Source organism: Erpetoichthys calabaricus, chromosome 4 (genome assembly GCF_900747795.2).
Source record: "Erpetoichthys calabaricus chromosome 4, fErpCal1.3, whole genome shotgun sequence".
NCBI lineage: Eukaryota > Metazoa > Chordata > Cladistia > Polypteriformes > Polypteridae > Erpetoichthys > Erpetoichthys calabaricus.
The window spans coordinates 131203278-131228378 of record NC_041397.2 but is presented as its reverse complement, the minus strand read 5'-3'; the positions used below and the strand labels follow the sequence as shown (position 1 = coordinate 131228378).

General features: G+C 37.3%; 1 protein-coding gene across 3 annotated transcripts in view; it reads left to right on the top strand.

The window, feature by feature from the left end:
* sytl5 (synaptotagmin-like 5) overlaps positions 1-25101 on the top strand; it is a 464560-nt gene that overhangs the window by 325881 nt on the left and 113578 nt on the right. For all 3 annotated transcript variants that reach the window (XM_051927103.1, XM_051927102.1, XM_051927104.1), the window contains 2 exons: positions 10156-10371; positions 23034-23149. In XM_051927103.1, the coding sequence (XP_051783063.1) occupies positions 10156-10371; positions 23034-23149 (332 nt within the window). The remainder of the gene's footprint in view (positions 1-10155; positions 10372-23033; positions 23150-25101) is intronic.

The following is a 25101-nucleotide window of genomic DNA, read 5'->3' as shown; positions in this document are numbered from 1 at the left end:
TTTTGCAAAAGGGCAGGGGCTACGGATCCTAGTTCCAGCACCCTGGGCCACATCATTGGACTTGGCACTCCAATAAAGGTAGTGGGGTGAAGGACATCGATCACATCCTTGTGAGCAGACATTGGAGTCTCCTACAGAAGTTCAGGGTCTCCAGAATTGCCCAGTTTGTGAATTTTGACCACAGGATAGTTGCTACTCTGAAGATCCAGCTTAAGTCCAATAGGCTACCACCTACTAGGAAAATGAGGCTGGACTTGGCCATACTCCAAGATCAGGTTGTTTCTAATGAGTTTGCTTGCCGTTTGTATGAGGAACTTGTTGATCCTAATGTGAAGTGAGAGACCTTCTGTGACAAGATCCTGTAGGTTACTGAGGATTGTGTTGGTGTTGCCAGTGTTCTGAGAAGGATGCACTTCATCTCACAGGGTATTGTAAAGTAGCCTGGATATTAATATCCAGTAGTACTGGATATTACTGAGAGAAGATGTGGTGCACAGCTTGATGGCAACACTGGTCTGTACCGGGAACTGAGAAGGACGGCTGCAAGAGCTCTGAGGGCAAATAAGGAGGCATTTGTTAGAGGAATCACTGAGTAAGACACATTACCTATAGTCTCGTGACCCACATCCTGCTTATAGAGGAATGAAAGCATTACCCATATCCGAATTTGTTCCTTTGAGAGTCACAGTCAAGTCTGGTGATGTAATGGGTGACACTGCAGTTGTGACCTGTTGGAATGGATACTTTGAGTAGCTGCTTAAAGCTGATCCTCCAGCTAGGACGTTGGACATCTCTGGGTCCACAGTTCTTGAGGCTGATTCTTCAATTAACCTCAACCACCCAGTCTCACTGAGGATTGCACTGGTGGTGAACCAGTTGGATGTAGGGAAGGCTACAGGGATCTGTGGTATCCGGGATAAACTTCTTCAGGCTGGTGGTAAGGCTGTCGTCCTGGCATTGCAAGCAATTTTTGCTTTCATTTGGGTGACAGGCATCATCCCAACTGATTGAGGCAATATCTTTATCTACTCAAAACTGTATAATTACTCTATCCGTAAATACATTGTGACATTAAAATCAAAATTGCTGAAAGCTTAATATCAAAGTGTTTTGTAAGCTGTGGGTTTTTGACACCTACCCCCTAACCCCCACCTCTCTCCCCATTCTAAAATCTCCCCTTGTGTTAGATTTAAGGGGTGTCACAAATAGACTCCAGACAGTCAAAAAGGTTTGGGGCAGCCACTCGTTTATTATGATCCTGGCTGCAAAAGGTTGAAAAATGACTGAGTAGTTTATAAGACTGAGTCCAAAACAGAACTGAATATGTGGAGGTAAGATGGCGGTTTTAAGGACTGGTGGAGGAAATGATGTCATCTATGCCGGAACTGGAAATGACGTCATAAGAGGCGCCGGACCCTGGCAGGATTTCCCGGGACTGGTCTGCAAGGAACAGAGAGACAGTCTGGTCTGATGTAGTATTACACTTACTCAAGCCCTTTAGCTGCCTCCTAATCGCACGTGTATAACAGGGGGTATTTACCCCCAGTTTAAAAATTGAATTTCACACCCTAATATTTATAAACAGTTGTGAAGAATACGTATCTTAAAAATTGACTTGGACAAAGGTGCACACCAAATTTAAATACAATCGTCATTTAAAATTGTGCCGGTAATATACACTCTAATTTGGACTAAATGGTTATTGGTCCTGTCTAGTGATATTGGCAATAATATAATCTATTTGCTGTCTAATGTAATATCCCTTTTAAAATACATTAATGTAAACGGTGTCAAAACAAAACAGTACAGCTAACAAGGCATGTTCAATTAATTTCTGTAAGAAAATGAGAACTGTGTCTTCATTTCCATGAAAAAAAAAACTACAGCATCTAACAAAATCAGTCTGTGTGCAAGACGACGTAAGGACTGTAATGCTCAGCTGCTTATCTGCCAATCCAAACCTTGCCGCAGCTTCTGCATCTTAACTAAGGTTACTTTCCAGATGAGTTTCTTTGAGTCTACTTGCCTTTTATTCTTTTCTGCCTTTGACTCGTACATAATGATTGGATAGAGTCACAAAATGAGCAAGTGTGTCTTTTTTATGGTAATGTGAATTGCATTTGAAAGTATGACATATACAGCGTATAAAATAAAGATAAATGGATTGATTCATTTTTGCTATAACATTTACTATTTAGTGCGTGAGAATTAACTGATTAACACATCTGTAGTTTATTTAATCATTAAGAGTTGCCTGCACCATCAACAAGGTCAGAGGTCTTCGTTCTTTAGAAACAGTTCTTTCAACAAACAGTTCTTATGCTGCTAGTTTTGATTGGCAAATACATATGGACTTCCAGGCTATGGTTGCCCCCTACCCGATGAGCAGCACTGCCAAAATAGGTTCTGCCATCTTGCCATAATATATCAAGTTATGGAAAATGCTGTCCAAGTTTCTGTGGGGTTTTGTTCCTACAGCAGTATTGTATATAGTTGGTTAGGCCTCTAACGAAAAGGTTACCACAGAACTAGAAGTGAAAGAGCGAAAAAATAATTAAAGCACTGGGCAGGTCAAATCTCTTAACATTAAACAGAGCACTTTGAAAGCAGTAGTGAACTTACAGTATGTCTGCTCCACGTTGCATCCAGGTGAACACCCAGTATTGGCAATTTAGTACAGAAATTTGTCCTTCCGTGTTCAGTCAACATGCATCACGTCACTACTGCTTGGCACCATGATAAACAGTGCTGCAAATTGTTTGTAAGCGTAGTTGTAAGACTCTTTCTACAACACATAGTTGAAAGTCAAGCACAAATGTTACTCACTGGGCATAGCAGCACTGAGTAAAGCACCAGGTTGGATAGATTGTTAGCAGTAGAAACACATCAAGATTTCTGGGGCCGAAAAAAACCAGTGGGGGTCAGAACACAGGTGTGCATAATATTACGAAACATAATAAAACATTCTAAAATGCTGAAATGAGAAGTAATGAAAAGCACAGCAACAACAGCGTATATGAACTGAGTGGTAGTAGATTGAACCAGAACTGTTAGATATGAGCTTCTTCAGCAATATGCTTCAGGTGAAGAGATTTTTATTGAGCAAGCAAAGTCATCTGGTTAAAAACAGCTGAGTGATAAATAGTTCTGTTCATTAAAGTAGCACACAATATTTACTTGCAATCACAGTCCTTAAGCGGGAAAACAAAAGTTCATAAAATGGGTGACTGTATAAATAGCCAGACACTGTATATGATGTTACCGGAAGGAATGACCAGTAAAAAAAAACAAAGGGTGAGTCAGAGTAGCTGTTGATGGCATATCTTGAATTAAGCACTGTGCATAACTCATACATCTGTAGATCACAACTGTCATAGTGAACATCATTTTGTTTCAAAGACAACAACTCTGAAGCTTGTTATAACCTCCCCTGCCAGTGGTCATTGTTACTTGAGTCACCTAGTATCAGTAAAATGCCAAGAGCAATATACAGTGTGTCAAAATAACCAAGAATATTGAATGAAAGTAGCATTTACTTGTGAACATTTTCACTGTAGCCTTTAAAACAGGTATCTCAAACACTTGCCAGAGTTGTTTAGGGTGGGGCAACAGCAACATTCTAAGACTCTTGTTCAAGATATGGAAGACGTTAGGCAGGAGAAAAGGTGCCATTGTAGATGCATCACAAATCGGGGAGGAGAAAATGCATGGTAGAGGTCGTCTTCGCTAAAAAATGAAGCCAGAACACATTAGGCTTGCTTGTTTGTTTGTAGATCTTTACGGCACTAAAAGGCAGACAGATGCTGATAGGTGCACCAAAGCCATTTATCATGAGTAAAGTGTTTTTGACATACTGTATAAATAATAGTGAAGATAAGAACAAGTTTGCTAATCTCAACCATTTCACTCCAATTGGTAGCATTTATTTCCTAATATAGTAATACATGCACTAAACTTTCAGCCTGCTCCAGTTTTTATTAGCATTCTTAATAGCCTTTTTTTCTATAACCTTCCTAAACCTTTAACAATACAAAGGTTAATAAAAAGTAAATTTTAGTTATATCAACTGAAAAACAAGCATGTCTAAGTAAAGCCCAAGTATGCTGTCATGTGAACTCAGAAAAATCCAGAAAAATCCAACAGGTTAATCCACTACAAGTTCAAACATAGCCAAAGATTTTTACATTAGCAAGTAAGACGGAACCTTATAAAAGGCACAACTGTATACCCACCAGGACGACAATCTAGAGTTAGCAGTTAACAGCTTCATTTGTGGAAACTGGAATTAAACCAGACACAAGGAGACAACCCATGCAAACAAACAAAAACATATCAACTTCACACAAACAACAGGTCAGTTACTAGAAACCTATTGCTTTTCATAGGTTATGTTTTGAATAGATGCTACTGTGTATAGTACAAGACAAGTTGAAAATCCAATGCCTATTTCAGTTCAGGGTGTCTCTCTAAAGTTAATTTTTGTTTAACAGATGTTTTCTGATTCTGAACTTTTTGTAGTGTGCACTAGTGTTACTCTACAGCAGTATTTCAAGATGTCAATGATTACATATCTATTAGATACAGTTAGATTGACCAGATATCCCTTATTTTCTTGGACAGTCCCATACACCAGTCCCAATTTCGGTTTCCCAACTGTATCCAGCAGGGGGTGTTAGCTCCCTTGTTGGAATGAGTTTTTTTTTAATTGTGGCGTGTTACATAACCCAAAACTATATAGATATGATATTAAAAGTCAATACCCCTCCCTTAGTGATACGGTGGTAAGACATCACATAGGAAAAATAACTTAGCTTTCTTTAATGATGGTTTACGTTGCATAAAAGACGAAGGAAGCCATGACAAGACTTTTGGGAGTGGGGGCCCGATGTATAGAGTCTGCCATTTTCGTCGCTGCGTTGGAAGGATTTTCCGGAGCGGATGACATTATCTCCAATCCGCCCATCGGCTTCAAAGGTGTACCGAGCAATGTTCCAAGGCTTTATACTCTTTCTTCATCTGCAGGCCCCCACTTAGGTAAATCATGCCATTCCAAACAAGGAAAAGGGGATATAGTTTCATGCTTACTTTGACACACAAAAATAGTATACAATACCCATTTCGCAGTTGTCCCTGTCTTCTAATGCTTGCCTAGCAGTTCTAAATGATGAGCCCCTGTGCTATATCTGTGTCCACTCTGCATGTGAGTAGAAAGAAAAGTAGTAGTAATTTATAAATTATTTTTGTACAGAGGACAGTGACGTATTAAACTTATGTTACACCAGCCTATGCTTTAAAATATGATTTTGTCCCATATTTTATATCCGACTCATTTTTCATTCAAGTAACTTAAACAATGATTGTGACTTTTCAGGTTGCTGCACTCATGTTGTTGCTAACAGTATATCAGCTCCCTATTCTTCACCAACCATGAAAACGGACACAAGATTCAACCAATCAGAAGTTCTGTTATTTCAAAGGGTATGCCTATTAACATACATTAGCAAGAAAGTGCAGTCCGTTGCTCTGTGCATCCTACAAAAGAATGCTTCAAATGAATAATGCAGTCTTCATACAGAGAATGACCATGCATAATGTATAAAATACAAATAGCACACAGGGAATGAGCATCTCAGCATCTACAACAATGACAGATCATTTGAAAGTTCTTGTTTTATAAATTATAGTGCAGCTGTCAGTGGCACTGTAAGTAACTTAGCTGACTGTTTTGATACACATATTTTGAGTGTGTTGTAAGGGTTAATGTCCTTTTGAAGTGATCTGCGTCCTTCTCTTGTCATCATTGTAAGTTTGAAGTAGATAATTTATTGTCTGTAGTATATTATAAGGTTTAAGTGGCCTATTAGGACTTCATCTTACGTATTTGGAGTCCTTTTGCCTGTGAGCACTGTAAATGTGAATGAAAGATAAGGCTGTGCATTTCAAATACCAAATTATAAAAAATGCAGTTAAATGCATTGTTATAAGCAAGGCAGCCAAGCATCACCTCCCCACACAGCCCAAAGACACTAAATCCCTACTCACCTATTAGCCTTCATGTCCTAGGACCTCTAGATATAGTGCCGTTCATATCAATCTCTTATGGTACCTTTGTGATAGAAACTGAGCTTCTTTCTGCTTTCTGAACTTGTCAGAATATGTCTTGAGATTCTTACTGCTTAGTATCTGATTCTGCTGTTTTTAAGGTCCTCCTCCATAGTACTGTTTATGTCTCCAGCGCTTCTTTGCTATTTTGCCATTATGCAAAGTTTATTATTAGATAAATACATAATTTATTACCCCTGTGACACTGAGCCAGATAAGAATATTACAAAATAAAAGATAGATAGATAGATAGATAAAATGTAAAACTCAACAGCAGGCATTTTTTCATACCAAAAAAAAAGTGAAGTCACTGGTTGTGAACTTGTCACACACCTCTTAACTGAAATGAGACTCGAGTCAACGTTGCCTGCACACCCTGACAGATATGAATGACTGAATAAAAGGAAATCTCTGGGGTGGCTAACCCTGGAATTACCTGACTGTGTGTGTTAAAGCGGTTACTGTAATTTCATGGCAAAAACCATCAGAAATTTTCAACACAAGCTTAATAATAGTAGTGTGCATCCTTCACTCTAGTGGAGAATCTGTATGCATATGGCATATGTCAATGGCGGAGTGGCAGTCAGTCTTTTTAATTGTATTTAAATGAGGCTGGAAGAGACATGAAGATTGGAATTAACAAACATTAATTAAAACGATGCTGTTTGCATGAACAATTACTCTTCTGTTATCAGCACCACCACTTCTCCGTTGTTCTCTTCTGGGTCTCAATGCTTTCCTGGTAATTTTTGCATGCTCATTAACACATTCAAGTAATACATTCACTGTATTCTGCACACATAACAATAATGACCCTATAAGCTATTATTCTGAGTAATTCAACATTGTCTCCCTCCATGAATATAAAATACTATAGATTGTGTCAAATACTTTTTATTTGTTACAGTGGCCATTTGTCTGCCTTATGTATGTATATCTTTTTAAATAGAGGATACTACTTTTTATGCTTCTGTCAAACACCTCTGTAGTAATTCAATGACTGGTTTCAACAGGTGCTCCTATATCTTATTATTATTATGTTCATATTTTAAGAATATTCAAGCTTTTACTCAGCAGAATGTACTGTACATGCTGTTTAGCTAACCCACAAAAGCAGCCATTCATCTCATTAAGTTCAAGCCCATGCAAACAAGAAAGATCGATTCTTCTTAAGCTGTAAACCATCCACGGACTAACCAAGTGATGTCTAAAAACTTTTGAATGTTATACTCAGAAGGAAGCTGCCTACCAATAGAGATGTAACAAATTGTAGCATTTAAGCGATGTTAATTAAACAAACGGAAGCTGCTCAGTAAGTTAATGAAGTGAAGAATCAAGCAAGAGAGTAAATGGTCTGTCAAAACTGGCTGTACACTCAAGCTAATATGTGTCCTGATATTCTTATCTCCAACTGTTTGCTTTATAGCAGAACACTATTAAACTAATCTGGACTGTGCATGTAAATCAATTGATTTTATTTGTTAAAAGGGTTTGCATTAAGGCTTTTCATGTAACACTCCCATTCAATATAGCATCTGGTCTAGTCAGAGGTCATTTCTTAATTGGCTCATTATTTAACAGCCAAGAGAGCTAGTCTATTAATTGTAGGAAATGCATTCAAGCTATCCATATTTAACATGATCAAATTATTACCTTGTGCTAATAAGCACTGAAGTCCTTCATCAATAAATGATTTTGAGATTAATGCAACAACAAAGACAAGCTTGGATTAATGTTAAATAACAAGCAGCATCTGCTTTTTAAGTGGAATTATCCAAACGTTTTATTACCAAAAGTAAGCCCTCATTTATGCTGTAGTCAATAAATCTCACATAATGAATTTTATTTTTATACTAACACTCAAGTTTCAAGTTATGAGACAAAACCCATCTACCCAAGCCATTTAGGAACAGATTAGCTCCATTCAGTAGTCGTAATTCAGGCAGGTATTTGTGTTTTTGTACACTACATGTTGGCTGTATAGAATTGTCCAATTTGTGTTAGTATTAATTTTATTGTCATAAAGGCCATTAAGCTGTGCTTCCTTGATGCTTTAGGGTGCATTTCAATGAAATTATGTTAGTCTCTGAATTGGCCCTTTGTGAGTAAGTGAGTTTATTCCTGGCTTGGAGGACGGGCACTAGCTCTACTTAACCTTGAACTGAATAATCAGGGCAGGAAAAGTGGATGATTTGATACTTGAATTCAGATGTTTTTCACAAGCTCTTGGAAATTGTAGAACATACTTATAGTTATTGGTTCTTTTAAGTTCAGAACACTTGATCTTATTATAAAATTACCAAAAAAAAGAATAGATATAATAGATATTGCCGAGCAGTAAAACTGAATAGATATGAACTTTTAGAGAATAAACTTGCAAAGAATTAATGGATTTTATAATGGCTAGCACTTGAAGCCTTATTTTTGCAACAAAAGAAAAAGAAACCAAAGCACATAGGTTACAACATGCAATGTTGTTCTTTGTGAATGGAATTTATTGGACAAGTGCAATAGCTTGACTCACCAATTGCTGTGGTGTTTGTTTTTGGAGCAGTTCATATTGCTGCATACACTACAATAACAGTTATCTAAAGCTATTTGCAATATTTGTTGAATTAAATTAACATTCCACGTGTGTGCCCACATATGAACATGTGCCTTTTTCAGAGGTGATTCATACTTTTTGTGATGACACTAAACAGAATAAGCTTGTTAGAACATGGATGGATGTCTCTGACACAAACTTCAGTGCCTTCCCCATGCTATAGTGCTGTTGATTGCTTTGTGATAAGCTTTATAATAGTAGTGACAATGAAATGTTGCATTCAGAGTAATGGTTAATTCCGCGTTCTTTAATTTACAAAATAATGTTATGTCAGTTGCTTGTCAAATTTGAATGAAGAAGCATCTTGTACTGTTGAGCCCTGTCTTGGTCTTTAAGATCATCTGACCAGTGGCTACTGGTGGTACCTCAGACAAGGCTGAAACATAGGGGTGATCATGCGTTTGCAGTGGCTGTTCTATGGCTCTGGAACAGCCTGCTGCTGTAGAATAGATCTGCTCCAATTTTTAACATTTTTAAATCCAGATTGAATACTTATCTTTTTCCCCAGGCTTTTAATTAAAATTAAAAGAGTTGCTGGTTTGTATTTTATGTATTAGATAGCCACTGTACTTTATACATGTTGACTGTAATTGTGGAATGTTTTTCTGTTATGCTATATGTCATTTATTCTCACATCACGTCTGCATCATCATCATCACAATATATCACTTTTTTAATGTCGGGTCTCTGAAAATGAATTCCAGAATGGCAATACTTACATTAGCAAACTCAAGATATATAAGAAATATGTAGGTCAAAAAAAAAAAACCTTTCCAGAGAACTAGCTGTTTCTGCAGTGATTGCTGATTATTAGTTATATGGTGGTGCTTACATTAGGAGGGACGGACTACCATAATAACACCTCAGTAAACACGATGAAAGAGACATACTGAGTATTTTTGGACCATTAAAAATACAGTAAAGCCATTCCAAATGATGACCCTTTCATATGTAGTATTTATTATGAAACCCTCTTAATCCAGTTCATGGCCTGTCCAGTTTGTAGTTGCCAATCAAACTAAAAATGGTGTCTTTGGCATATGGGTGGAAAAGCAGAGTTCCTAGAAGTTCCCTACACAGACATGAGGAGAATGTTCTGAGGTTGATGTCTAACGTGTGGAGCTCTGTGGGAGCTGTGGCCCACATTAAACACTATTGCAAACCTGTTCACATGTTCCATACAGAAAAATTGGAATAGGATTAACTCATCAAACTCCATAATATTCTGTGTGAACCTGTGCACAGTCTAACTATGCCACTGCTTTGCAGAGTTACAAATGAAGATCTACTACATTATGACTTTAAGTACCCTGTGCTGAAAATTACAATATGTAAAGAAATATTACTTGTTCAAATGCCTGTAATTTGTGATGACTCTATATAATTGTGTTTGCTTCTGGACAATACTTCCTTCTCATTTGTCTCTTTCACTTTTGATCTCTTTCCAGGAGGCTTAAAAATGAGTTGCTTGAAATCCGCAGGAAAGGATTAAGTCGGAGGCAGCAGATAACAAGTAATAAAGTCTGTGTCCGCTGTCAGAAGAGACTGGGACTTATCTTTGACCGAGGAGATCTATGTGAATACTGCCATTTTCGGGTGTGCAATGCCTGCCGAGTGGTGATCTCTGAAAAGAAGTGGAAGTGCATGATCTGCGCTAAAGTCTCGTAAGGCAACAAATTCAGTTTCTTTCTGAGGAAAATGGTGTTGGTTGAAGCAAGTTATGAAGTTACACTAAATTAAATAATTTTTGGTCAAATATAACCTCAAATATAACAACAAAAGTACAGAAATGAAGCTTGGTAAAAAGTACACCTTTGATAGACAAATAGTAGTTTACTTGTCCTCAAGGGGATTAGGAAGAAAAGTAGGATGTAGACAGTCTTCCCAGGTTTACTGTAGCAGTAAATTCCCTTTTATTTTAATACCAGTAACGGCGCACTGCACAATAACATGCAGTGAATACACTTGACTTGAGCATTCATAGTTTTCATACTTTTTCTCTGTACATTTAGCGTTTGTTTGCTCAGAGGTTGATGCGCTTGCTGCTTCCTGAGCAGCTCTTCTTTTCTCCACCCTAGTGGCCTGCTTCTTCTCTTCTTTTGTTGGCATATTTTCACATTAAAAACTGATTAAGTCAGAGTTTGTGTTGCAATTACTTAGTACGTTTTCTTTAATTTTTCACTTAAGCTGGCACTTAAGTTTTCAATCTGCCTTAAGAATGGCCCCTGCTGAGAGTTGATTCTACAATAAAATAAAGTAAAAATAAAAAGAGTAATAACCTTGGCGGTCAATCATCACCCCGTAAATGGATAGTAGGCGTCATGTAGTATACTGTATGTGTACCAAATTTCAGGTCAATAAGTCAAACGGTTTGCGAGCTACAGGTGATTTAAAACCCAGGACAGACAAATGAACAGCCATTGTAGCGTATTATATATAAAGATGTAGTTTTGTGTGAATTTATTGATCACCTTTCTTTACTTCCTCCATTTATAGTTGTGTTCCCCCCACTGAATCCTTAAAAAGTTCTTGAGTCTCATTCTTGAAATGCTTGTAAATTTAAGTGTGCTGTATTTCTGCATTAGAGACGGTACTACTTAAAACATACACCAGATTAACAAACAGTATGTTGAAGTGAGATGCACTCATCAGTAAAGAACCTTAATTGTCCCCAGAGTGTAGTTTGGCATTTTACAGAAGCTCATTAAATAAACAAACACATATCTCCACACACACCAGAATGACTAAAAACAAAGAACCTAAAAAGAAAGAAAAACTGATTTGGCACAGTCATAGTGAGGAATTTTGCAGGCATATTGCCGTTGGTATAAACTAGCCCTAGTAGTGTTTCTTGCCTCACTTCTGCTGAATAATTCATTAGCTGAAAGTCCTCAGTGTTAGTGCATCAGAGAGAGGATGTGCAGCATTGTTCATAATGGGAGTTTAGTTTTCATTCTCTCCTTTGCTATTACCTCCAGGGAGTCTAGAGTGTGTCCCAAAACTAGGCCTGTCGTTTTTGATTAGCTTGTTGATTCTGTGGGACTTTCATGAAGTGATGATACCAGCCCAACACACCACAGAATTGAAAATCACACCGGCCATCACAGAGTTGTAGAAGGTATGAAGGATGTCACCCTCCACATTAAAGGAATACAGTCTCCTAAGAAAAAAAAACATTGTTCTCTGCACTTTCTTATACTATTAAACACTTTCTTCTCATGTGTGTTAGTTATGAGACCAGTCTAGCCTGTCATTGATGGGACCCCAAAGTACTTGTAGGAGTGCACCATCTCTATATCCACTCCCTGAATAGTAACCAGACAAGTTGGAGACAATTTTTTTCTGCACCAAGATATAAAATTCTTCACATGACTCTTGATTGTTTCTGCAAGTGTCATGACCTGGTGTTTTATTTATAGTCTGTTCCTTGTGGTTTTCTAGTGTTACTCACATTTGTATCAGAGACAAAGTCCTTGAGCCTTACTAGCTGTGGTCTGTCCGTTATCCAGAACACCATAGGCTCATCTACCACCATACAGTATCTCTGAGCTTATCCCTTAACATTAATGGCTGGATGATACTGAAGGCAGCTTTGTCCAGGTGAGAATAACCCTTGAGAAGCACATAGATAATTATATCTATACATCTATAAAATCTGCACATTTTGGAGCTTTTATGACAGACTGTACAGGCTACAGAGTTGCACATCATTGGCTTTAAGAACTCAAGGACTGACTCTATTTGGTCCCGCGGCTTTTCCATTGTATTATATGTAGGTCTCGTCAGTAGTTGGGGCATCCATACCCTTTTCAGAATCAAACTCGGCCGCAGAGTACTTTGAGAAGGTGGTTGTGATGTAGGCCACCACTGCAGAAAACTGAAAAAGGAAAATTGAGATAGTTGTGGTTCATGACTACTGCAAGTTTTTTTTTACTTTATGATATTTCAGTACCTATTACTAGCAGTGCAAACAGAAAATGTGAAATAGTGGAAAAGTTCATTTAAAAGTCTGGAGTTATCAGATGTTGTTAATTCAGTACACAGATAGCTAAATACTGTATATATATATATATGAACTAGATAGCTAGATATATTTTTGAAGTCCCTCCCAGAAGTGCTTCCCAGATAGAAGACTATCTTGCTGGAAGTATTCCTGTGTCCACCTTGAAAAGGAGTCCTTCCCTCTCAGATAGATGAGTTGGACTTGGGAGAAAAGGAGTAGTGTTGTGTAAAAATGTAAAGAGACTTTAATCTCTAAAGTTCTTTTAATGTTGTGGACAGGTTAATACTGGGACTGGCTTAATTATTAGCCTTGATTTACATGCACTGTACACCCTGCTTACGTATGTGGCATTAACTCATCGCTCATGTTTCAAACACAGTGACCAAGGGCCTGTCAATACCCCTGCCAGGTTACAGATCAAATACAAAACAACTTCAGAATGCCTTAGCAAAGGCCAAGAGTTGCACTTCTGCTGGTATTTCCCAGATCATTGTCTTTGAAAGGGCTGCAGAATTCAAACAGAGCAATATGGCTGAGGCTGGCCACCTCAACTTCAAAACCTTAGCATTGACTAGTGGCTGTCTATGTTATCGTTACTTTGTTGCTTCATGAAATGGGTTTCCATGGTTGAGCAGCTGCACACAAGCCTAAGATAACCGTGTACAATGACAAGCGTTGGCTGGAGTGGAGTAAAGACACTGCCACTCCCCCCAAAAACTGGACTCTGAAGTAGTGGAAACATGTTCTTTGGCATGATATATCAGACTTCAGTATCTGGTGGTCTGATGGACGAATCTGAGTTTGGTGGATACCAGGAGAATGCTACTTTCCAGGCAACACTGTTCCTGCAATAGGTTAGGTGGATAAGGGATAATGGTCTTGAGCTGTTTTTCAGGATTTCAGCTAGGCCCCTTAGTTTTTGTGAAGTGTGATATTAATACTACAGCATCTTTTTTCAACTTTGTGGCAATACTTTAGGGAGGCTATTTTCTGTTCTAGCATGACTGTGCCCCTGTACATAAATCCAGGTCCATTAAAACATGTCTGACAACCTTGGTGTGGAAAATCTGAGTGACCTACACAGAGCCCTGACCTCAACCCTATTGAATTTCTTTGCAATGAATTGGAGTGCTGATTATGAGTCAGGTCTTGTTCAACATCAGTACCCAACCTCATAAATAATCTTTTGGCAAAATTTCCCACAAACACACTCCAAAATCTTGGGGAAAGCCTGTCCAGAAGAGTGGAGTCTGTTATAGCTGTTATTGGGAGGTCAATTCTTTTTTATTAATACCCATGATTTAGGAATGGGATGTCCACCAAGCTCATATAGGCCTGATGGTCAGGTTTGGCCATATACTATATGGCTGTGTGATTATTTCATGTATAGCATCCTTCTGGACTGGTTTTTGACCAAAGTGGTATTGTGCAAAATAAAAAAGGTCTGCTTGGAGTAGAGCTTGTGTCTGGCGTTTGGAATGTAAGATGCCCCATACAATAAACAATAACTAAAAAGTAAAACCCAAAAGTGCTTCTGTTATAGACATATTTGTCTTTTAATTTAAACTACTCTTAAACTTAAAGATGCTGATTAACAATTATTTTTACAAAAGGAATATATAGTATTTCATATATATTTAATACATAATGTTTAATATTTGAAATATTTTGGCATCTGTATGCTGCTGTGAATATAACAGAGCTCAGTGTGTATTGAAACTGCAGTTTATATGAATAACAAGTAATTCTGAGTTGAATTTGTAATTTGCACATGCACTATGAGCAGTAGCAGGTGCAAAATCCATTTGTAGCTACAAACAGATCAGAGTATAAAGTATTGATGAATAATGAAATATACATAAACTTACTAAATAAATATAAAGTCTAGTTTTATTTTTTTACTTCTTTAATGTAAGGTTTAAGCATGTTAAATGAGAGATAAATAAGATTTTTTCATTCTTATTTTTTAAAATAAATTTGTACACTCAAATTCAAATCAGCCTCCACAAATGTGGCTGTTGCTGATAGAATTTACATTTGCTCTTATACTTTTCTTATCAACTCCAGATGTAGATTCAGTGATCCAATCACAAGTACATTTATGTGATTTGCAATGTCATCAAGTGTTATCCAATTGTGATCAGATCAGTGACAATGTACTGTAAATGCTAGATGGTAGAAGCTAAGTCTACAGTATACTATAATTACTTAGCCATGAAAAACCTAAGAATTTATGCTAAAGCTTAATTAAATTAAGAAATTGACATTATATGGCATTTAGTTTATTATTTAGATCTCATGCATTTGTGTTTTGTGTCTACAACATGAACATCATGCCTGATTGTCCAAAATGACAAAGGTAAAGAAGGCATTTGTTTATTTACTTTATCTTCATAGTTGCTCATCAGGTTTAGGGTTGAGGGCCCAGCTCCTTCCCAGCTCTTGTGCTAACTTGGACAACTTTCCTTTAATGAACTATTTCCATAAGCTACTTTTTCCCCTGTAATTTTATATGGAAAATAATTTGTCAACTTTAATGAATGAAAGCTTCTGTGTACCTCACAACCTTGATTTAAGTGAGCTAACCATTGCAGAAATTTCCTGGAATTAACTCAGTCACAGTAGTTTCTTTGAATATTCACAAATAACAACCAAGTATGAAGCAGTTCAAAAAAGGAGAGAACATCAGTAGAAGCTGAATAGAACATCAAAAACTGAGGAAAGGAGAATTAGAACTAGTCACCTATGGTTGGATGGTTATCTCTCAGTTTTCTTTGTTATATAATGTAAAAAAACACAAACCACAAGGAAAAAGATTAGGGAATCTACCCCGTATATTGTTAGAACAGTAGTTTTAAAAGATTGATACTGGTGTCAATCTGAACAAGGTGAATAGGCGGATTAAATGGTTTTATAGAGGAAGAACAGGAAAGGTCTGTTGTAGGAAAGGAAGTATCATGAGGTCATCTGATGGGACCCGGAAATGAGGTTTTCTATAGGGGCCAGAAGAGAGGTCACGAACAGACAGAAGTGAACGGTTTCATTGGGTTTTTCTTCCGAAGGTCTGTGGGAAAAGAAGGAGAGGCTAAGCCCTGTTCCAGTGTGCCAACACCTTGATTCAAAACCCTTCGACTGTCTCCAAAGTGCACGTGTATGTACAGTAATCTGTCTTTTACATGGAATACTGGGGGTATATTGCTTGGTTAAAATGAGCTGTGTGTTTAAGGGGAGCAGCAGTGAATCGGAGAAACTGATCACTTATTTTTGGATTTGTTGAGTGAAGTAAATATACAGTAACATAAAAGCATGGAGCAGTTCCTTAGTACTTAAGTAAAGTAAGTGAGTTCAGGACAAATTGTGCCTGAACCATTTAGATGTACCTTCGATTTTTTTTCTGGAGTGTTAATAAAAACCTATATAAGCACAATAGCACCTGCCTTACTAGCACCATAAAGTAATAAAGTGATTTTAATATAGTATGGCACCTTATAAAGTAAGGTTCTTTCTTCCTTGGTAGGATAAAAGACATTACAATTACAAGTGCTAATTGTAATGTCTTTTATCTTACCAAGTGAAGAAAAAATCATATTTGTGCAGCACATTACTTGACTATGACTCATTGCTGATAGAAACAAAGACGTATTTATCTGAACATTAAGCTTTTTTCCTTTTTTCCCCGCAGCTAAAGCATCAACCTTTCAGTGCATTAACAAATAAAAAAAAGCTTTTACATCTTTTTAAGTAGTTGCCCTAGCAACACTGCCACATTACTTCAATCATGATGAGTTCAATGAGGGCTATTTTGGGTTTTTTGTTCCATAGCTTATTTAACCTAAATTATCCACTCTGACTCTCTGCAGGTCATTAAACCAGTATATTCACTGAAAGCTTCTGAATAAGTGATGCCAAGACTAAGTTAAGGTTGGCTCATGTAAACAGCGAATATTGATCTATCTGCTGGAAAACCAAATGTGTGAAATTCTTGTTTGTTTTCTAAGAAGGGTTGTGTGATGATATTGCTGTCAAGTGATTTTAAAAATTAAAGAAAAAAAACAGTTAAGTTTACTTACTATGCTGAGATGAAGCCCTAACTAAAGTGTTTTTGTGTCCAGCATGCAGTGCAAGTGCCATATATTTGCAGGTTCTGTGCTAGTAATTGCAATGTGAAAGGCTGTTCTGCTTACCGTGTCACCTCAAAGCCACAACAGCCACAAAATAACCACAATAACCTCACAAATCAAAGAAGTCACAAAAATATATTTTATACTTGAATTAAAGAATCTTTCAGCACACAAATCCAGATGAATGCAGCAGTCAGCTGAGGTACTCTTCTTCAGATGTTCTTCACATAACATTTGGAAGGTTACAGAGAGCTACAATCCAAAAGTCCCAGAGTTGTTGCGAGGCAGATGTTCCAGTGTGTCTAGGGTGAAGCAGTTGTGAGATCTTAAAATGCCAGGGCGTGTAAACACTTTTTGTAACTTTAGGATAATATTGACTTGCTAAAAGTTTCTTACCAAGAAGTTATGCTGCCTCTTTTCTACAAGTCTCGGCTAAACAATCAACTTTCTCTGTTTTTCTCCCAGCAGAAATGCTTTTTCATGTTTTTATACATCACAAGAAAAAAACAACTAAAATGCAAGCATTGTAATATAAGAAGAAGAAGAATTAAAAATATAGTCAATATTTTATATTAAAAAAGAATAGGCCAAGCTATTTATATGAGTTCAAAGCTATTAAATACACAGACCACAGTAACACACTAAATATTATTAATTGTCCCACAGTGAGTTGGCAGTAGACTTTTAACCATCCATTGGGACTAACATCCAGTACTTTAGTCTCTAGACCATATTGTCATTGTAAAATTAAACAATTTCTTTATTGTATAATACTGTATATAGTACATGCTTTTCAGACTAAAAGCAAGATTAAGTCATCCATTTAACAAGAATTTGAAGCAAAGCAGTAGTGAGTGATTCATCAGTTGTTTAGAAGCATCTCGAGTGAACGCAGATATCTGAAGAGCGGGACTGGGAATTTATGTGTTAATCTAATGGGGTTCTTGGACAGATATTCAACAGCTTAGAAATAAATAAATGAGTAACAGATGTGCAGTATTTCTTCTTCTCTTCTTTCTATTAAACTTAGAAGATGAAATGTGGTTCTTTTGAAGTCTAATTTTATTTTTCCACAATCACATCTTGTGTTTATTTGTCTCAGAAAGTTGCACAGTTAAGTAAACCTATATGTATGATAAAAAAGCATCTCACCCAAAGGCTTACAGACGCAGCCAATGGGCTACAAGAGGAAACAAGAAACAAAATTTTAAACTTAGTGAGTACAACCACACAGAAGCTGATAATGTTTCTGGACAACATAGAGTATTAGTTTTAAAAAACTACAAAGAACATACAAGCTCACACTAAAATTATGTTATAATAAGTTGCTTATGGATGCTTCATCTGCATCAACAAAACTGTTTCTTGATAACTGAAATGTTATGGGTTGAAAAGCATGAATTTTTTGATGTGTGTGCAAACCGAGGGATTACATCTGCTAGTATTAATAAATTTAATGAAAAGGCTTTTCATTTCTTGCCACTTTTTATTTTGTTTCATTTTATCAATAATAGGACATAACTGCATAACAGTATTATTAAATAACAGTTAAAAATGAGAACAGTTGCATTTTGGATGGAACATAATGTGATTTGTCCCCTTTTTTCAGGGAATCATATAATTTTGGCAGCACAAATTTTAAACTAATGGAAAGAAAGGCTAAATGTGTAATACTCAATTGTATATTGTTTGTTACTGTTTATGGTTTACCAGTAATTCATTTGACTATTAATGTTTTGGAAACTTGACTAGTCCTGCACAATTGTAATTTTCAAAAGCAGAGAAAATTTTCTAGAAACAGAAGGAAAGTCTGCAGTGTGTTGAAATAAATAAACATTCCCAGATGATCTGGCCAGAAGTTTTAACACACATGACTTTAATACATATGCAGTTTTTCCCAACAAAAATAAAATGTTCATCAAAAGATGATTTTAAGCTTTATAGGTTAGGAGCTGGATTTTGGAGTCTATCTAGATGGCAGAGAGAGCCAGTGAAGACTGAACTGTAAATATAAGCCTACATGAGGACTCTGAAAACAAAGCTCTGAACCAAATGGAGTTTACTGTAGATACCAGAATAAGAATAATGGGCCAGTGTGAATTTACATAAGGCAAGCCAGGATACAATAAAAGTATGGACAAGGCTGTTAAGGTTGGAGAAGGAAAGGGACAAAAATTCATTAGATGATTGACATGAGTTGACCAAGAAGGAAGAACAAAACTGAAATCAATTTTCATCATGGCAGGTTAATAAATGTGTGGTTGTGAGAATTGAAGTCATGAAAACAGAGTTTCTGCCCAGGGTTCCTGCCTGATGCTGCCACGACAGGCTTTGTAACCTTGAATTGAATTAATCAGGCTTGAGAACATTGTTCTACATTATACAGTTTTGTTAATAGATGCTATTTACTCTGTCCAGCATTTAATTTCTTCAAGACAGGTTGTGAACTAGGAGATTTATTTTTAATAGTGTGAAAGACCTAAATATCATCCACAAAAAAATGAAAAGAAGTTGGTAGCTTGGAATAACATAGCCAAAAGGAAGCAATTAGATACTAAAAAGACGTGTGCCAAATACATATCACATAGGAACTCAATGTGTGACTGGTGCTAAGCTGGACCTACTCACAAACTCTTGCGTGTCTCTCTGGGATAGTGGAGTGCAGTACGAAAGGCATCCCATGTGCAAACTCTAGTTGAGATATCAAGTGTGTGGTTTTTTGTTTTTTTAAACAGTGGCTTTTTCTTTGCCACTCTTTCAAAGATGTGACTGATGGAGCGCCCAGAAAACAGTTTTTGTTTGCAGAGTCTCTGCATTCTCCTCCTCTGTAGGTTGTAACTCCTTCAGACATATTATAGGTCTCTTGGTGGCCGGCCACACTAAGTCTTTTTCTTGCACAGTCGCTCAGTTTTTGTTGATGGCCTGCTCTAAACAGATTTACAGCTTTCCATTTCTTAATGACTGATTTAACTAAACTCCAAGGGATATTCAATGATTTGGGTATTTTCTTGTATCCGTCTCCTGACATGCTTTTCAATCGTCTTTTCACAGAGTTGCTTGGATTGTTCTTTTGTCTTCATTGTTTAGGTTAGGCCATAATATTGACCTACCACAAGTTACACCTTCCCAATAAGGTGCATTTATACCATAATCAACTGAAACCTTTCACTACAAGACAGATGATCACCATTGACCTCATTATGTGACTTCTGTTAGCAATGCCAGTGATAATTTAGGGGTGTAATATTGAAGGGTGTGAAAACATATTTTATTAACTATTTTGTCTATTACATTTGTAATTTATTTAGACCAATTTGCAGAGATCTGTTTTCACTTGTGATATTATAATCGTTATCTGTTGATCATCGTCGAAATGCTTTTGTATAACAATAAAATGTGAAAACTTCTAAGGGGGTGAATGCCTTTTATAGTCATTGTACAATACAGTTGCCTGAAGAAAATTAATATACTCCAACTTTGTAAATTATTTAGGTGTTCTTTTGCTGCTTTATGTACAAAGATTACAATCATAGTCCTTATATTTTATTCATGAATACTTTTTTCTACCCTGCTTATTTAGGGAGTCTGTTCCAGCAGTATCATACACAGTCCATTGTTGGGCACACTTGCACACACACATACACACACACACACACAAACACACACATATATAGATAGTTTAGAGTCCACAGTTAACTGAGTTGGCATGTCTTTGAATGTGCAAACTTCATGTAGACAGTGGCAGGGCTGGATTTCAAACTCCAGAGTCTGGAGCTCTGAGGCATAATGAGGCATAGCTCATAAATAAATTAATGCTAATTTAACTGATAAGCTAACTAAAAGTAATTTGACAAAAATGTATTGTGACATTTTCCTATTTTAATATATCATTATATTAAAATGTTTTTCCCCCAATAAAACTTGATAGCAAGTTTCCAGTTTTATATATTATTTCCTTGGCGTCTGATTCTCCCCAGTATAGTACAAACACCACCCTTTTATCTTGGAATACTATGACGTGTAGTTTACTCATAGTAAACTTATTAATTCTTTAAAACGCTGCACAACACCTGTTCAGATTTGCATGCTGGAGTTAATGTTTTTCTTTCCCATGGTAATCACCCCTCAATGTTGATTTTATTTAGACTGTACTTTTGCTCCTTAAGAAAGACATCAATATCAGGATTAATGATGAAAGAACAGTATATAAAGAATGACATTTACACGTTTGTTTCCCTATTCAGTTTGTTTTATTTGTATTTTTCTTTGTCTTCAACAAGAGAAGGAATAAAAACAGATTTTCCTAGTTGACCTGCATTTAAATGAAGGAATTAAAAAATCATCTGTTTTATATGTAACAGTAAAGTAGAAAAAACTGCAGTTGCGCTTGTCAAAGATCCATTTCTCCTTTTTGTAGTTTTATCTTTGCTTTCTTTATTTTGTGTAAAAATGCTAACCTTAATTCATAATTTGGTAAAATTAATAATTTATTTTTGTGTTAGTGTTTTAAACCAGGGGCAGAAAAATGTTGAGCATAACTGACTTTCAGTTCCAGGTCTGAATCCCAGTCATATCAATGTATGAAGTTTCTGTGTTCTCCTATGCTTGAATGGGTTTTAATAAATTGGCACCAGGAGGGAGTAGGTATGTAGTTGAGTGATGGACTGGCACCCCATCCTAGGTACAGTTTTGCTTTTTGTCCAGTGTTGCCAAGATAGGCTCCAGTCTAAACCCTGAACTGAGTTAAGTGGCATTGAAAATGGATAGATTGATTATTACAAAATAGATTGCTTGGGTATTAAATGGATCAAATAGAATAAATTAATATTATTAAATTGATATATTGATTATTGTGTTTTAATTTACATAGAAAAATCAATTTTTAAACCCAGCTCATGGTCTTGGGGCACTATCTCTCTGAACAACACTAGTCTCGAAGTAGGAAACATCCCCAGATGAGGTGCCACTGCGTCACAGGGCACACAGCCTCATTCAGTTACAGTCACCTAGCAAATGTGTCTTTGGGAATGTGGAGAAAAAATGGAAGTAAGAGGAGGGAACCCCTTCACACCCACAAACAAGGGAGAAGGTGCAAATTCCACACGGACAACTTAGAACACTGGTATCTTGAGGCAGCACTACTAACCTCTTTGCCCCCATACTGATATTATAATTTAGTTATTTTAAATATTAAAAGTATTCAGTCAGTTAGACCACAGTCTTAACAGATGCAAAGGTGTGTGTGTGGGGTGGGGGTGGGGGTTTGTGTGTCTAACAGTGGCGCTGCTGCCTCGCAGTTAGGACACCTGGGTTGGCTACCCGGATCCTCCCTGCATGGAGCTTGCATGTTCTCCTTGTGTCTGCGTGGGTTTCCTCCAGATACTCCGGTTTCCTCTCACAGTCCAAAGACATGCAGGTTAGGTGCATTGGCGATTCTAAATTGTCCCTAGTGTGTGTGTGTGTGTGTGTGTGTGTGTGCACCCTGCGGTGGGCTGGCACCCTGCCAGGGGTGTGTTTCCTGCCTTGTGCCCTGTGTTGGCTGGGATTGGCTCCAGCAGACCCCCATGACCCTGTAGTTAGGATATAGCGGGTTGGATAATGGATGGCTGGATGGAAAGGTAGGGGGATTAGATAGATAGATAAAAAAATATATATAATTAAAGAGTGATAAAAATGCAGGTATAACAGACAGCAACTTTGTACAATGTTACTGTTTACTCCCCTGGGTGGAACTGAAGAGTCGCATAGTGTGGGGGAGGAACGATCTCCTCAGTCTGTCAGTGGAGCAGGACATTGACAGCAGTCTGTCGCTGAAGCTGCTCCTCTGTCTGGAGATGACACTGTTCAGTGGATGCAGTGGATTCTCCATGATTGACAGGAGCCTGCTCAGCGCCTGTTGCTCCACCAGAGATGTCAAACTTTCCAGCTCCATGCCTACAATAGAGCCTGCCTTCCTCACCAGTTTATCCAGGCGTGAGGCGACCCTCTTCTTTATGCTGCCTCCCCAGCACACCACCGCGTAGAAGAGGGCACGCGCCACAACCGATTATAAGGCAAATAGTAAAATCCCATTGCTTTTTAAATACAATGAAGAAAAAGTTCCTTGTCTGTAATTTAATAGAATTTGAACTTCAGGCTTCTGAAGTACTTTTTGTTTATACTGGCATTTTGTTCAGTTTCTTTCTTTTTTTTCCCTTTCCAGTGAACTTAAAGTGGCAAGTGGAGAGTGGTTTTATGAAGTGCGATCCAGAAGATACACTCTGGCGAATGTTTTTGGCTGTGATGTGGTAAAGCAGTCGATCATGAGAACCCCAGCTGGTGAGCAACTTTAATATTTGGGCTACGGTATTTTCAAATGCTGGATCACATTAAAGTAAAAGTAATGCTTAATACATTTTACAAGTATCCATTTCTTTAGGCATGACTAGTTAATAGCTAGTTCATCGTTGATTTTTCATCAGAATGGTTTAAGTTAGACAGGACCTGGGGTCAAGAATATTTGTAAAGGGTTCTGGCCTGTTTCAAGTACTCTGTGTCCCACAGTTGTGCCATTTAAACAATCCAATGCACTGGAAATGCTAAACAAATTTCCCTAGACTTTAATAGAAATTCTCTAGCCCTGTGGTTAAGATGATTATCCTGTTGTAAATGGTTATTCACAGATGCAACTTTGTTGCCTTGCAGAGATGCACTTGCTAAATATTCAGATATGCTATGCCATTTCTTAACTCATATCAAGGTATTCAGTTTGTACTGTGGCAGTTCACCTACACTGTTATTCTGTTGTTGCCACACCCAATAATTACATCTGTATCATCAAGATGTCCAGTGTGTGTTCTTTAGCCCTATGTAACTTTTTATTTTTCCACCATCACTACTTGACCTTGTTTGGCTTGTTTGCTGTCAAACTATACGAATAGCAAATTACGGTAAGTTGGGGATGAACATAAGCCTCTTTCTGTAGCAGTACTGTTATACTCTGCTGTCAGTTGACTTTTAAGAGCCTGCCTGTTCCTCTGCATGCTTTATCAGACTGTCTGTCATTTTTATTAATCAATTCATCTTTTGGCTCGATATGTTTAATATGCTTGATGTATTTTGGACAATGGATCATTCTTGATATGCTTGTGACACTGCCTTGGGTAAATATCCTAGCAGGGTTTTTGTTTTGATACATGTGTATTGGGATAACTGGAACCTTCTATGCAAAAATTAGCATTTCCCATTGTCCCTCAGCATTGCCCATCTGAAGCAAACATGGCATAGATGGCATCCTTTACTGCAGCTCCACCATATCCTCCATCTTTCTAACAGCACTTCTTAACACATGTTCCCATAATTTTTTCCTACTGTACATGTCATACATACAACAAAAGCTGCTTGAGCTGCCTGCAGATGCTATGTTGCATATAAAATATGCTGTTTAGCATCTTTAATTGAAAATAATGAAATCAAATTTAAATAATCTTTTTTGTTGTGCATTCATGCATAGACAATAGTATAGTATGGTATGGTATTTCTGTACTATTTATTTTGGTTTTTATTAGGGCCTTTCAGAAGGCCAACACTTGATCCCAGCTTTCTAAACAAGATGGAACACCTGCCTATCCTATGGCTTTTTTGCACATATTTTTCACTGTTTGAAACATCTTGTTTGACAGTGCCCTTCAAATGGTTCCTGCCTTTCACCCAATTCTGCTGGAATAGGCTCTGGCCTCTAGTGACCGTGATTTGAATTAAATGCAATTCAAGAAATGGAAGGATGGACAGTACTTTTCATAACTGTTTCATAATAAATCAACAACTGAAAATTCTTATTTATTTAAGTATTCAGACCCTTTGCTGTGGCACTCCAAATTAAGGTCAAGAGCATCCTGGTTGCTTTAATTATCCTGAAATATGTCGAGAACTTGATTGGAGTCCATCTGTGGCAAACTGAATTGATTGGACAATTTAGAAAGGCACATGCCTGAGTATATCAGATCACACAATTCACACTGCATGTCAGAATAAAAACAAAACCATTAAATCCAAGGAACTGCGAACAAATTGTGGTGAGGCAGAGATCAGGGAAAGGATTTAAAACCAAGTCTAAAGCTTTGAGCATTCCCAGGAGTGCAGTGATCTTGGTAATTGTGAAGTTAAGTTCAAAACCACCAGAACTCTTCCAAGAGTAGGCCATCCAGCCAAACTGAGAAACCAGGCAAGAACAGCTTTGGTTAGGAGGTGACCAAGAACCCAATGTTCATTCTAAAGGAGTATCAGTGGTC